Source organism: Aspergillus tubingensis (assembly GCF_013340325.1).
Source record: "Aspergillus tubingensis WU-2223L DNA, scaffold_7, whole genome shotgun sequence".
NCBI classification, from domain to species: Eukaryota; Fungi; Ascomycota; class Eurotiomycetes; order Eurotiales; family Aspergillaceae; genus Aspergillus; species Aspergillus tubingensis.
Window position 1 is genome coordinate 2,897,212 of NW_023336281.1, and position 14,222 is coordinate 2,911,433.

General features: G+C 50.9%; 3 protein-coding genes across 3 annotated transcripts; all 3 read left to right on the top strand.

Moving 5' to 3' along the window:
• Positions 1-7,628: 7,628 nt before the first annotated feature.
• On the top strand, positions 7,629-9,746 carry AtWU_05916 (protein phosphatase regulator GAC1; the record flags this gene model as incomplete). The annotated part of the gene is made up of 1 exon (XM_035501026.1): positions 7,629-9,746. The coding sequence occupies one exon, from the start codon at positions 7,629-7,631 to the stop codon at positions 9,744-9,746; it is 2,118 nt and encodes a 705-aa protein (XP_035356919.1).
• Positions 9,747-11,127: 1,381 nt separating this feature from the next.
• On the top strand, positions 11,128-11,684 carry AtWU_05917 (histone H4; the record flags this gene model as incomplete). The annotated part of the gene is made up of 2 exons (XM_035501027.1): positions 11,128-11,137; positions 11,383-11,684. 2 exons carry the CDS (start codon positions 11,128-11,130, stop codon positions 11,682-11,684), a joined length of 312 nt encoding a protein of 103 aa, XP_035356920.1.
• An 839-nt stretch (positions 11,685-12,523) lies between these two features.
• On the top strand, positions 12,524-13,993 carry AtWU_05918 (putative mitochondrial carrier protein; the record flags this gene model as incomplete). Its single annotated transcript, XM_035501028.1, has 2 exons — positions 12,524-12,559; positions 12,656-13,993. 2 exons carry the CDS (start codon positions 12,524-12,526, stop codon positions 13,991-13,993), a joined length of 1,374 nt encoding a protein of 457 aa, XP_035356921.1.
• Between the last annotated feature and the right edge of the window lie 229 nt (positions 13,994-14,222).

A 14,222-nucleotide genomic window follows, 5' to 3' on the forward strand; every position in this document is an offset into this window, starting at 1 on the left:
TGTTGCTGGTTCGCTGGAACTTGTTGAAGATGGTGGTGTGTGCCATGGCTCGTGATCGGGGTGTGAGAGGGGGTAGACAAAAGTGGTGAGAACCTAACATGTGTGGTCGCATGGGGACTGGGATGGCCGCGGAGAAGGTTCGATACCGCGATGGTCGCACATGGTGATGAGTTGGCGGACCAGGGTTGTCCGGTCTGTGTGCTTTGTACCCCGCAATGTCCATCAGAATGAAGCTGAATTCGCGGCAAGGGTTGAGCGACGTGCTGTAGGTAGACTCTGGTCATGGTGAAGGAGGAAATAAGTTGAACTTACCATAGTGAATTGGGGTCGTGTTGGGATCTAGAACCGGATGCTCCTGTTACCTCACCGGTAACATTGTTTTCAAAGGTATACTAGTCCACCCTGGGCCCCCAAAACACATACCCAATAGCACTGCCTCTGGAAGAGGGGAACGTCGTGGGCTGTTGTCCACTGAGGGGTTGCGCGCTCGGACAGTGCCTAGTCCGAGTCAATGGCATGTTTGACATCCCCGTCGCTGGCTCCCACTGGCCAGGGTAGTGTCTGTGCTCCACGGACCCCGGCCCAGTGGCATTACTACTCGGCTTGTGCGGCGGAGGACCTACACCCGGGCTAATGAGGCGCCCCCGAAATTGGCATCGGACCATCCGATATCACTCGATGAAGGTCAATCTGAAGAGCGGGGAGGGAGGTGGCTCTTAGCTTAGGCCGGTCATGGGTATGGCTGTCATGTGTACACAAGAAAGATATTGGTAGGGCGCAGTCGGGGCGATCGGAAACCGTGGGGTGGATCGTATGCTGTACTATTACTCGCTCACGCTTGTGTAGAACGTTACTAATGCGAGTGAGCTTGCCCTATGTGGCATCGACACCTAACATGACGGCCAGATTTCCAACGCAGGTATAGTTCTCCGACCGATCCGTGTTTGACAGCTTTCAAGTGCGCCATATAGATGCTGAAATAATGCTACTCGGCCGTCTGTTCACATTGCTAAAGACTGTGTTTGACAACCCCCAACTTGAACAGACAGCCGCGCGGGCCGATATGAATTGCGTAAACCTGTTGGATCTGTACGAGCCACGAGAGATGCCCGCTCAGAGAACCCCACAAGTCCCTTGAGCCAAGGGCCTAGGGGCGGTTAGAATCCACAGCAGAACTGTACCAACTCTTCTGCCGTACCCTGGCGATCAACAATCAGGTGGTCAGGAGCTGCATGGTGAAACGGAACGTGATCGCTCTCAGAGGCCATGCTATTGTCTTCTCAGGATCACGGCTACGGATGAAGTTGCGACCATCGGGTATTGACAGGGTGACGCCCGTGCCAAGCATGTTATTGTTGATCGGAAATGTCAGTAGGTAGATTTATAGTAATATACCGATGAATCAATAGCCGCAGCGGCCTGTCCATAGTATACAGGAGAGTTCCTGCATCGTGATGCACAGCATAGCCGTCATCATGCGAGTCCCAAGAATGGTCGCGATGAATGATCGATGGAGGAAGTATCGTACCGATCACAAGAGGCATCAACGAAGATACGCAGCAAGCACGCAAGCACGCAAGCACGCACGCAGGCTCGCGCGGAGATCGGTTTCCCCGTGGGGTCTCCAGCTGAGGTTCTGCTGCGCCAGCCATCGTGGACGGCACAGCTTCCCCACTGCTCTTGGGAGAGAGAGTGCGGAGTTGAGAAGCTTGCGACGCAGCCCATGGGTCGAGACCGCAGCGGTTATCGGACAGGAAGAAGCAAGCCGTTTGCGTGCAGAGACTCCGCGGTGGGCCGGAGCGATAAGAGTTTCTGAGCTGGCCCACGAGCCAATCTGACATCCGTTATGTTGCACCCTGCCGCTAGTAGCGAGCTTCCCCGCCCGGCTTCGTAGGAGATACGAGCAGAGAGTAGTGTAAACTTCCTAGACCGCCTTTAGGTGATATGCACGTCCAGATTCATACAAAGTTTAACGTCTCCGGAACGTGTATCTTTGTCAGAAGTAGCGAGAAGAGGAGCTACCATAGACATAGAGGACCTCAAGCGCTGGGGCTTGAACTCGGGGGAGCGTGGGTTGTCGATCAAGGAGGACGGCTGTGCTAATCGGCGCCGATTACCCGCTCGGGCGCTCGACCGGCCGTTGTAGCGTCAGTCGTAGGCAGAAGCTAGTCGTCCGAGGACAGCTAGTCCTGTCAGTGCTCAAACTCAGCTAGTTTCAAGGGGCGTTGATGGCGTTATGTCGGAGATGAGGAGCACGCACGTCAATTGCCTCGAGAGGTTCTAGCGGATTTTTGAATAAGAAAGGCATTGTTGTTGGCCTTTTTCCTCTGCAGTGGGATCTGACCAGCCGTAAAACCAGCATTTCCCCCTTGTTTATCTAGCTTTTTCCTCGATTGCGCGGTAGGCTGTTGGAAAATAAGATAGACAATAGTATAAAAAACAATTAAGAAGCAAACAAGTTTAGTAGTGATAGGCTTTGATGGGCAGAGCTAAGATGGGAGAGTTGAGGGAGAAGGAGGAACGCGAAAGGCTGAGACGATGGGGGCGAGGAGCCACACTAGCGCGGTTCTGCAGCTGCACAAGAGATGTCGGCGCTCGTCGAATGAGAACAGCGCCATCCGGACCTCACGCGTTCGGAACGACATTACATGACTTCCATCGAACGAGGCCCGAACATCGCTCCCGTCTAGCCAAGATCGGTGGCTTCAAGATATCTTTCTCTCTATCACTGTCAAACCCCACCACCACCACCCCAACCAATGTCCTCTCACTGACCGTCCAGATCCTGCCGATATGATTTCCATCATGGCACCCAGCAGATGGACCACCAATTAATGACTATCCGCTGTGGCTTGCATGCCCGGTGGCAAATCAGACACGCAGCCAATCGATACCATCACAGGAATTGAGTTGAGAACTACTAAAGTCGGCCAGGGGGGCGCCGCCCCTGCCGTGCGGTGAGTCGAGCCATGATAAGACCCGGATGGAAAGTGAGACAAGCGCTCGCTCGATGCTGGTCGTGCGAGCAGGGAGGAGGAGAAGGAGGAGCCCATAGGCCCGTGGCATCGAAGCGTCGCGGATTCCTACTAGATGAGACCTAGTAGTATCTAGACCAGAGGCTACCGCAGACATAAATCTCCGCGATGGGGGCGAGAACAGCAGCTTCAGAGCCAGTCATCGTCCGAATAGCCCTCTGTCAATGAATGCACCCTGAATTTAGCCACCGAATTAGTCCCCCCCTCGATGAAGAGATGAAAGGGGGTGGGAGAAAGAGTGTCCAAGCATCGGACCGGGGTGGTTCTCTCCGACATAGGCCGTTACACAAGCGATGCAACACTCATCTGAAGATTCGATTAGAAACCGAAATTGCTCAATATCAAAGGGGGAGTGCATTATCAACTCCCGATGTCTATGCAAGCCCGTTGCACCAGGGCTGGGGATGATAAGGATACCTGCTGCTGTTTCTCCTCCCCTACATACAAACCCAAATCCATACAGAATTTTCCTAAGTCAGTTGGGAAATGGGTGGTGGATAATAATGTTAAGCGTCCATGCGCAGCGGCAGCCAAGAAATGCGACGTCGACCAGGTCACTAAAAACTCCCGATGCTAGAAGCCAAGAGTTGCTGCGCACAGCCAACTTCCTTTCGAATTTTACTTCTTTGGAGAGGTCCATCAATTCCGTGTGCAGGATAGCGCGGACACTCGGTTGGCCAGATCAAGGCAGCGCTGCAGCATAAGTCTTTTAAATTCTCCCATGGTCCGTGCAGACCTTCAGCATGACGACTGACTTGACAACGCGATTCGATGGGAATGGGCAAGGAAGCGAAAGGAAGGGGAGGGAGAGAAGAAAGTATCAAGTGAGGTTCTCTCACTCTCACACTCACACTCAGGGAAATGTATCTTTTCTGATGTCATACTGGCAAGGTGCCTTGGAAATGGGTCGTTGGAGTAGCGCTAAGCGACCGGGCAGCTATCCATTCATATCCACTTCCCAACCCAGTCTCCGTATATTAGTTATAGTCTAGTCTAGTACTAGTAGTAATCTGCCTCCGGTGTGGGTACCGCAATTACTAGCCGCTTCGGCCCTAGCCCCCGCGTCCCTCCAGAAAAGTAACAAAGACGGCGCCAATCTTCCATCAGCATATTATAAAAAATGACTTGTAGCAATTTTTAGGCTGGAAGTCGACCAATGTGGCTGAAAATTGGTCACTTTTCATCATTAAATATGAGCATGGCAATGCAGACATCTTACAAAAATGCATTTTTTTTTGGGAGGACCCGCCCCGGTGAAAGGAAGAAGAAAAAAAGCAAAGAAACAGGAGACAGTCTAGAATGTCTAGAATGTCTATCCTCCAAAGTATGAAAGGCGGAGAAGATGGTGATCGACCAACCCTCGTGCGAAGAGCACAAGTGTGTCTCAAGAAAAGCAAGCAAAACATGGGATGTTGCAGGACAAGACAAGACAAGACAAGAGAGAAGAGATGTGAGAGTGTGTGAGGGAGTGTGTCTGAACGTGCGCGCACTGACAAAGCAAAGGGACAGGTCTGCATCCGCAACCCACCCTCTCCCCCCCTGGCGTTACGCTCTACTAATGTGCGTCCTATGTAGGTTGCGCATCAGTGAATAAACCCACTGGATTCTCAGGCGAGGTTATAATTATAATCGTACTAAACTAAACCCACTAGTCAACCAACGTAGGTTAATATATCCTCAGATTACTTTATGTCAGACATATTCAGTGGAGTTAGGGTGGTTAGTTAATAGACCGACCGATCGCAACCACCCACAGATATGACTAACTGACAGAAGTTGACTTCAGTACTAGCTGGATACTCACTAGCCTCCCCAACATTTCCGCCTCTAGACCGTCCAGGCCTCCTTAGTGAAAAACCACTTCCGGTCCCGTTGGTTGGGCGGTGGCAAATTTAGACTGGCGCTACGGGAGGGCCTGAAAGACTGGAAACATCCCGTAAGGTAGAAGAAATGGAGGGAAAAGATACCAGAGAAATTGGGATGAAGGAAAGAAGAAGAAGAATGGGTGAGAGGGAGAAAGAAAGCTGGGGGTGGGGACCATGGTTGCCATACGTAAAACCGCACGGTCGGACGTACCTAGACTTACTACTACTGACTAGTAGTCGTCTACTTACTTTTACTGCTGAACATGTTCGGTCGGGGACGGCTACAGGACCAAACTTGGCTTATCGGTGAGATAACTACTTCCATGGAACAGATCAAGTCAACTAATCATCTCCTGATAAGAAAACAGATCCTCCGGAAAGGATCACCAGCGGCTACTACGTAGTACTAGAGATGGGGTCTGTCTCAAGTTTTGTAGATAGGTATGAGGGAATGGCGGAGAGGAAAGGAAAAAAGTAATTAAAAAAATAAATTAAAATCAATGGTATCATAAAGGAGGTGATGGATTTGTATGGCGACATCAAGGGAAAAGACCGGAAGGATGCACGTATGCCTTGATCCTGGGCATTCCTAGTGAGCACGTACATCATACTAAAGTAGCACATACATCGTTACACACATACCGACAGAGACAAAGTGGACTGGAATACTCCGGACATGCAGCCTTGAAGATCACCTGGCCTCCACCTTGAGCCACATGTACTGTGGACTGATTAGGTGCTTTTCCATCATTCTATTCATCTATAGCATGGGTCTGTGTCTTATCTATGCAAAACAATCCATGGTTGTTCTACTACGATGGTAGCATTCATTGATATTGATTGTCCTCAGTTTCTCACCTCCATGAGGCCCAAGGAGAGAATATGATAGGAAGATAAGCAGCCAATGATGCCATCCGGGTCCAAGGTACCGGCCGGGCAAGAATGCGATCGGAGAGGCGAAAAAGCCGGGCAGGGTTTCAATTTTTCAACTCAGTCAATCAGACAATCACCACCCTCCATGATGGAACCAATTTGCTACCAGACAGTTCGACATACGACACTTTCTACAGGCAGGACCGAGATATCGCTTTACCAAGGACCCACCGGGCCGGAACGCACTGACTGGCCGGCGAGGGATCGTCTCCAGTCCCAGACCGTTCGATCGCCTATTTTAAGTTGGTTAGTAGCGTCCCAGCACCCGTATTTACCGCTAATACCACCTCCGCCCGCCGCCATCATCATCCTCTCATTGCCCTCCGTCCTGTTCCGGGTACGGCGGCAACGCGGCAGGGAATCTTCTTCTTCTGCTTGTCTTTTTTATTTTTTTTTTTCTTTCCAACGGTCGTCATCACGAAACATTCCCCCCCTTCCCCATCCCTCCCTAACTGAAGCATAAAAGACTAGAGAAATACAAGAGGGGGGTCAATCTCTGATAACAAAATAAATAAATTAAAATACAGAATTAAATAAATAAATAGGAAAAAAAAAATAAATAAGGAAATGAATCAAGGTGAACAGACCTCTTCCTCTTCACCAAACAGGTATCATTCATTTCACCTTCAGGGGAAAAGCAAGTAGAAAGTGACGGAGAGGGGAAATCCGAGCAGTGGATTTTCCCTTCTGTTTCTTTGCCCCTCCCTGGCTGAAGGTTACCAACTTTACCAGGACGTACCGAATTTTCCTTGCCTTCGATCCCTCTTGACGTCCGAGCTCCCTTATCAATATCATTCCTGAGAGGTTCTTTTCCTTTGGGATTATTTTCATTTTTCTTTTCCAACTTCCATGCTTATTTTCTCTTTTGGATTTTCTTTTTCTTCTTTTTTCCCTTTTTCAAATTAATTAATTTTTTTCTTTCTTTCCCCGTCAAGTGCGGCTTACCCTAATATTTTGCTCTCTTCTCCACTCCGTCACCTTCTCATATACTCCATTACCCATCCATCCATCGCCCGTTTCTCTTTCGATTCACCACGAACTTCTTTGTATCTAATTCCTCTTCACTGTGCTGGAAACTACTCCCTGCTCGGCTGTTCGACACACTGCCCAGCTTCTTATTTGTCTTCTCTGTTTCTCCTATTTTTTTCTTTCATGTTTGTAGTTTCTTCCACGTTCAGTCCATACTAGATGTCGAGTCCGCAAGGTGAGTGTATTCGTCGAGTCGACCTCGTGCTTTTCTTTCGTGAATCCCTCTTATCGCATGGCTACTATTCTCCCCCAAACTGCCTTCAATGCGAATCTCGGCGATGATTTGTGTGTCTGGGATCTTGATCGTTGCTCTCATCTGTGCCACTGCCCGGGATCTCTTGTCTCGTAACACCCTGTTGGCTGCATCCGCCCTCCGCCCCCGGCTTTGCCTCCAACGCTCCTTCTGATACCCTGGAACACCCTGACCTCCCAGTCACACCACTTTCCTCTTCTTCTTTTTCCGACCGTCTGGCATGATTTGTAACATCGGCCCTCCATCTTCCCTTTTCTTGATATGATCGCCCTTGTGGAGGCAATGCTGCTGCTGCTGCTCATCCTCGCCACTGTTTGATATTGTTTCCAGGCGCCGCCTCCACACTCTGGCTAACGTGGGGAAACTAGAATATATCAACAGACGCCGTTTCTCAGGACCAGAAGCCTTCTGTTCATAAAGACCTATCCTGAAACGAGCTTCACCACCCTGTCGATCTTATTTTCCACCTCATTGCCCACTCTTGTGTCTGCTTACACAAGCACTCCCGGCCGGATGCCATACACTGCGCCGTTGAAGACGTCGCCTTCCGCGCAGCACATTGAACACTCTGAACTCACTCCACAATCCTGTCCTAGCTCTCCCACCGCTGTCGTCTCTCACCATCAACGCCAGCACCTGCCTCGCTCGTATTCTTCCACCTCATATGTGCGAAGGCACCGACGAAGCCCTTCAAGTAGCAAGGTCTTTGTCTTTCCAGAGCCCGAAGGTCATATCAAAGTGGATCATGTCAACGACCCTCATGCCAGTATTCGAACGTCGCCGCCTCCCATAAGTGATGCTGTCATCCCTCCTGGGGCTTTGATCTCACCTCCTGAATCTGCCAACAATTCAAGTGATGAAGAGGTGTCATACCCATCCCAGGACGGGCTTCAGCTGAAGAAGTTGGAGGCTGCTGTGAGGTCTATTGAGCAGAGACGAGTGTCCTCGCCGGAGAGACAGCCGTCGGAGGTGCAGTCCTCGTCGAGCATGGCAGCCATTGCTGGTGGCCCTGTTCAACCTCCACGGCCGCCCCTCTCCAGAGAGGCCCGCAAGATATCCCACTCTCGATCGGTTACAGAAACCTCAATTGACCGTAGACAGGAGGAGGCTTTGACTAGCTCTCCAGAAGAAAGTGACAGAGATGACGAGCCCCCGGTCAGGCACCCTATGGTCCGCAAGAAGTCTGGGGAACTGGTGAGGCCAGCTCTTCGCCCACCTTCGGCTCGGCGGCGCCCATCTAGCATGCCGGGGACTCCAACTTACGCAAAGGCCGTTCACTTCGACGCTCAGCTGGAACATATCCGTCATTTTCTGCAATTGGATAAGCCTCAAGCCGTAAGTGCAGACACATCGCCAGTGGAAGACTATGACGCAGCAGAGGAGTTTCCGTTCAAGAAGGGTCATCGGGACATGCCCGCTTTTGAATGGGAGCTTGGACTGTCGAACTTTCCTAAAGACAGCCCTTCTCGGGCTAAGCAACGCGTTCGATTGGAACGCCTGCACTTGTCTTCGGATAAAAACACCATGATCGGCGTCGTTGGGGTTGCCAACCTGGCTTTCCACAAGCACGTTGCTGCTCGGTTTACTCTCGACCATTGGAAAACTGTTTCTGAAGTCTCAGCCGAGTACAATGATGACCCCCGACGGAAGCCTACTCAGGATGGCTATGACAGGTTTGCTTTCAGCATCCGGCTGGATGACCAAGCAAATTTGGAGAGGAAAACCATGTTTGTGTGCATTCGCTACAATGTCGCTGGAGAGGAGTACTGGGACAACAACAACTCACAAAATTACCAAGTCAACTTCCGCAGGGTACAAAAGGAAATGCCCCAGGCCCGTGCTCCTCCCTCCGCACGTCCTCGTACAAATTTGCCTAGGAGCAGGAGCTTTGCTGGATCAAACAGTCGCCCACACTCAATGCCGCCTTCATTTGATGCCCTGTCTGAGATGGACAAGTACATCTCGTTCGGCAACCCACCAACGAATGGCAAGAAGGAACATTTGGGTGATGATGATCCGCATGATGTTGAAATGGTGGCTCCGATACGTCGCGATAAGCAGAACCATCAGGTCTTTGGAAATCGTTACGATTTCGAAGCCTCCTTGTCGGCAGCCATGCGGACCAAACCTACTCACGATCGCACGACATTGACAGCCCGAGCAAAATCGAAACTCCCGTCGCATGGTAGTCACGGCCATTCATCGGAACGGAAAGCAAGCCACAAGGAGGAGAACGCACCTTTGCCTAGCAGAGGTAGCCAGCAACCAGGGTCCCCAGACCACCATAAACCCTCTACCATCGTTTCTGGCAAGCCGCATCGCGAGTCGTCGGTGTATAAAGAGTTGGTTGATAAATACTGCTTCTTCGGATCCGGATCGATGAATTACCCAAGTGGTGCAGTTGGTCCCGTCACGGGAAGTCCGGACTATGAAATCCGGACGGGGTCTAGTAGCAGTTCCAGCTCGGTGTCTCCCTGCTCATCTCCTCCCATGGATGGGGTTTATGATGGTGATTCTCGACACTCTCCTGCCGCTCCGTCGTCACCGAACCATATCGGATATCCATATCTTCAGCCTATGCAAAACAGTTTTATGAAGGATACGCAGACACCTGCTATCATCCAAGGATGAACGAAGATGCATAAGCGCTTAGACCCCGCCGCCTACGAGATCACAACGCGAACGTCCTTTGCTTTCTACATGTCTCTGTGTCCCTCCGTCGATGGAAGACACGAAATTTCTTTTTTCCCTCTTTCTTCTGTTACCCCAGTGGGGATAAGCTTTCTGAAGGCTATCAAGCATGACTTGAAACTCTTAAACGACAGTGCAGTTGTCAACCCGACCTGCTCACCTGGTGTCCATGAAGCCGCCTCGTTCCCATCTTTGACTCGACTTTTGTTGATGCGCCCGCCTAAGTATCTACGAGGATCCTTTGCGATGTATTATAAACCGCGGGATCTGACGTTATGCTGGGAGGTGCATTGTTTCCTACCTATACAACACAGGGGGGCTTTTTCCAATACATTGGGGCGCGGCTACGATTTTGCTACAGTAACGATTACGATTTGATGTCTTGTATCTTTCCTTTGCAGTTATCTTTTTCAGTTATTTACCGGGGCTACCTTTGCTGAGTGGATGGGATGCATGGTAGGTTCCTGCGCAGCATTTCCAGGGAAGCGAGGAGGCGAAGCAAGGAAAAGTGTTCGCATTGAAGTGGTCTAACGCATTTGCATCATTGTTTTTCGTCATCTACTTCCGTCAATGATGAGCTTCTGTATGGTGTTCGGAGTATGAGTTATTCTGTTTCCTGTACCTTATGTTTCAATTCTTCTCTACGCTCATGATTTCTCCAAGTTTTGCTAAGGGTGGGTGGTGCATGGGTTTTCATTTTTATTCGAATTGCTGTGCTCCAGGGAGGGTCCGTGAAGCGCATGTAGCTGCTATTCAGATATGCAATGGTACACAATACAACTGATTAGATTGCAAGAGATGCGAGTTTGCCACCGATGTTAAGAGTAGAATCCATGTATGTTGTACAGCGTATAGTGGTGAGGAAGTGACATCCGGCCGCCAAGTCTCACGTGACGGACCCGCCGCCTTACGGCCTGAGCCGCGCGGGCAGCAGCAGAAGTTGGTCCCCAGCGGGAACAGCGCCAACCCGCAACCCGCAAAATCACCACCTCGAAAGCGGTCGTTCATAACGCCCTTTTTTACCCCCGCGGCCCGCCAATCAGGCTTCTCCATTGCTTTTGACCCTTCCAGATCACCCTCTGGGGCTTAGTCATTCACTCCAAGGGGCAAAGCAGCGAGATCACGCTCTCGCTTGCCGCCCGCACCGCGAAACCTATATAAACCGGTGGCTCCTCCTTCTCCGCCACCTTCTTTCGCTCTCTCTCGACTCTTTTCTTCCTCTCAGCGACCGGCCCGCAACGCGTCACGCCAAACCACCCACCACTTTCCATCAACCTTCCATCTCATACTTCTTCCAATCAATTAATCTCATCTCAGCAATATGACTGGACGTAAGTATTTCATATTCTTTTCTTGCTTCAGCTATTAGTTCCTCGTCGTTCCCTACGCTCGGGTTGGGATGGTGGTGATGATCTTGGATGATCTTGATGATGCACCCCTGGTAACACGTGACCGCGTACCTGTCACGCCCACGCGTCGTGTCCAAGATTCCATTTGATCTTCACTCTACCCTCACATACCTCCTTTACTTAATTAAACATGGTATCACTCAACATGTACTAACGTTCTCTCACAGGCGGAAAAGGAGGCAAGGGTCTCGGCAAGGGTGGCGCCAAGCGTCACCGCAAGATCTTGCGTGACAACATCCAGGGTATCACCAAGCCCGCTATCCGCCGTCTCGCTCGCCGTGGTGGTGTCAAGCGTATCTCCGCCATGATCTACGAAGAGACCCGTGGTGTCCTCAAGTCCTTCCTCGAGTCCGTCATCCGTGATGCCGTCACCTACACTGAGCACGCCAAGCGCAAGACCGTCACCTCCCTCGACGTTGTCTACGCCCTCAAGCGCCAGGGCCGCACCCTGTACGGTTTCGGTGGTTAAATTGTCTTCAACCACTCGGAAGGGATCACTGCTCTGGTGTTTGTCATCTCTCTGGTTGTGAACCTTCGACTGGGGTGTGGACTAGACCGGCAGGATCCGCCGTGCGCCTTGTTTCTGGTTTCTGGGGGTTATTTCTTTTGACTCGTTACGGTATTGGGGTTTGGGATAACTGGGGTTCTTTTTTCTACAATTGGAATGGATTATGTCCACGGGTTTGATACTCTTACAACTTGCTTATTTTCTTGTTAATGGGATCGGATGGATGGATTCGAAATCATTGTATCTAGACGGCCCTTCGAGGCTTGATGGACGAAATATCACGTGAATGATCGTTGATACTTGTTTTTGATTTTTGCTTTTCCAGCCGTAATATGTATATATAGCACAGCCATCGTAACAGGAAATCTTCCCCCTACCAAGATGTTCTGGAATCTGTAGGAGGCAGAAAATCATCCGATCACATGCACCCCCGCACAGGCCACCTCCCACATGACGTAAGGGCCTGGAAGCATGCGGTAGCACAGAGAGAGAGAGAACTTACCTCGGTCGGCACAAGCATCCATCACATCATATCATATATCACTGTACCTGCCTGCTTACTACCTACAAGTTAGTACTCAGGCAATGTGCAAGACTGGGTGGTCTGATGCACACACGACATGCATCTTCTCACTAGCCATCCTGCGTTGATTGTCCTGTCGGGTCAGTCACTTGACTAAATAACCGTCAATCTGCACATTCCTAGTAGATTATCTTCTCTCCATCCCACACATCTATCTATCTTCTGTGAAACTCAAGCACACCTAACTTGGAGATTTATCGGGCCGAGTGGAATCAATATGTCGGAGTACAAGGTGGAGTATGATTCGGAGCTGGTAAGGCCATTGAATGATGTCATTAATATTCCTTCTTTATCCTTGAGGAAGGGGGATGGGATATGAAGAATGCTAACGAGAATCATGATATGAAAGGATTCCTTCCAGCTCTACCACCGCTACGAAGAACCCCAACCGAACCTCGACTGGAAGCGCGCCGCTCTCAGCGGGCCCGCACTTCCAGCGCTGGGCAATGCCGTCGCTGGAGCAGTCGGCTCCGCACTCTCCAACGTCGCGACATATCCGTTGAGTTTGATCGTTGCGCGCTTACAAACGCAGAAGGTCAGAAGGGGTACAAAGTCGGAGGAATCTGAGTCGGACGTCGAATATACCAGCGTCCTCGACGCAGCACGCAAAATCTACGCCGAGGAAGGAATCGCCAGTTTCTACACGGGTCTAGCACAGGATACGATAAAGTCCGTTGCGGATTCGTTTCTCTTCTTCCTTGCGTACGAGTTCTTTCGTCAGCGGAGGATACGCGCCCGGTTTGGGAATACGCGCCGCAGCAAACATACTGTTTTACCGGTGCTGGATGAGTTAGCGGTGGGGGTTTTGGCGGGGGCGTTCGCCAAGTTGTTTACGACGCCGTTGGCGAATATTGTGACGAGGAAGCAGACGGCTAAGGATGTTGGTGGTGGGAGTACGAAGGAGATTGCGGCGCGGATTAGGGCTGAGAAGGGACTACGGGGGTTCTGGTCGGGGTATTCGGCTTCGTTGATACTCACGCTGAACCCGTCGATTACGTTCTTTCTGAATGCTGTGTTGAAGTATGCGTTGTTGCCGAGGAGTCAGCGACAGAAGAGACCGTCTGCTGTGGCGACGTTCTTCTTGGCGGCTGTTAGCAAGTCGATTGCTTCGTCGGTGACTTATCCGTTTTCGATGGCGAAGACGCGGGCGCAAGTTGCGGGGAGTCGGATTACGGTGGGAGCTGATGGGGAAAAGAAGGAGGATGAAGGGGTGTCGTTGATGCCGGCGATTGTTAATAATGTGGCTGCGATTGCGCGCACTGAGGGTGTTGCTGCGCTGTATGCTGGACTTCCTGGGGAGGTGCTCAAGGGGTTCTTTTCACATGGGTTTACGATGCTGGCGAAGGATGCGGTGTATTCGGCTATTGTGAAGAGTTATTATCTGCTGCTCATTGCGCTTCGGAGGTATCCGACCCCGGAGGAACTGCTTCAGCGGGCTCGCGAACAGGCGGAGGAGCTTGCTGATGCTGCTCGTGAGGGTGCTCGTGATTTGGCCGAGAGAACACGGAGTGGCACGGAAGAAGTCCTGAGTCACCAGGCTGGGGGTGTGACGGTGGATATGACTTCCAGTGATTTGGCGGATTCGAACGAAACGGCGGAGATGGTGGGAGATTATGTCGAGGATGATGGTAGTGCGAAGAGTCTGTATCATTGGTTTTGGGAGAAGGAGGGATATGGCAAGGACTGAGTGAATAGCAGAGCAATCGTGTATCTTGTTACATTAATTTAGCGATTAGTTACTTAGTGTTGTAGAATGTTAACTAGTATGGGTAATGAATGAACTTGGTTTCTTCAGTGGATCCGAGCCGCGATCGACCCGCGGGACGCCCGATCGATTGATTCGCTCTCCAACCACCGCCTGTTTACTCGCCCTGTCAATTACCTTTTACTCCTACTTCTCTTCATCTCTTTCTCTT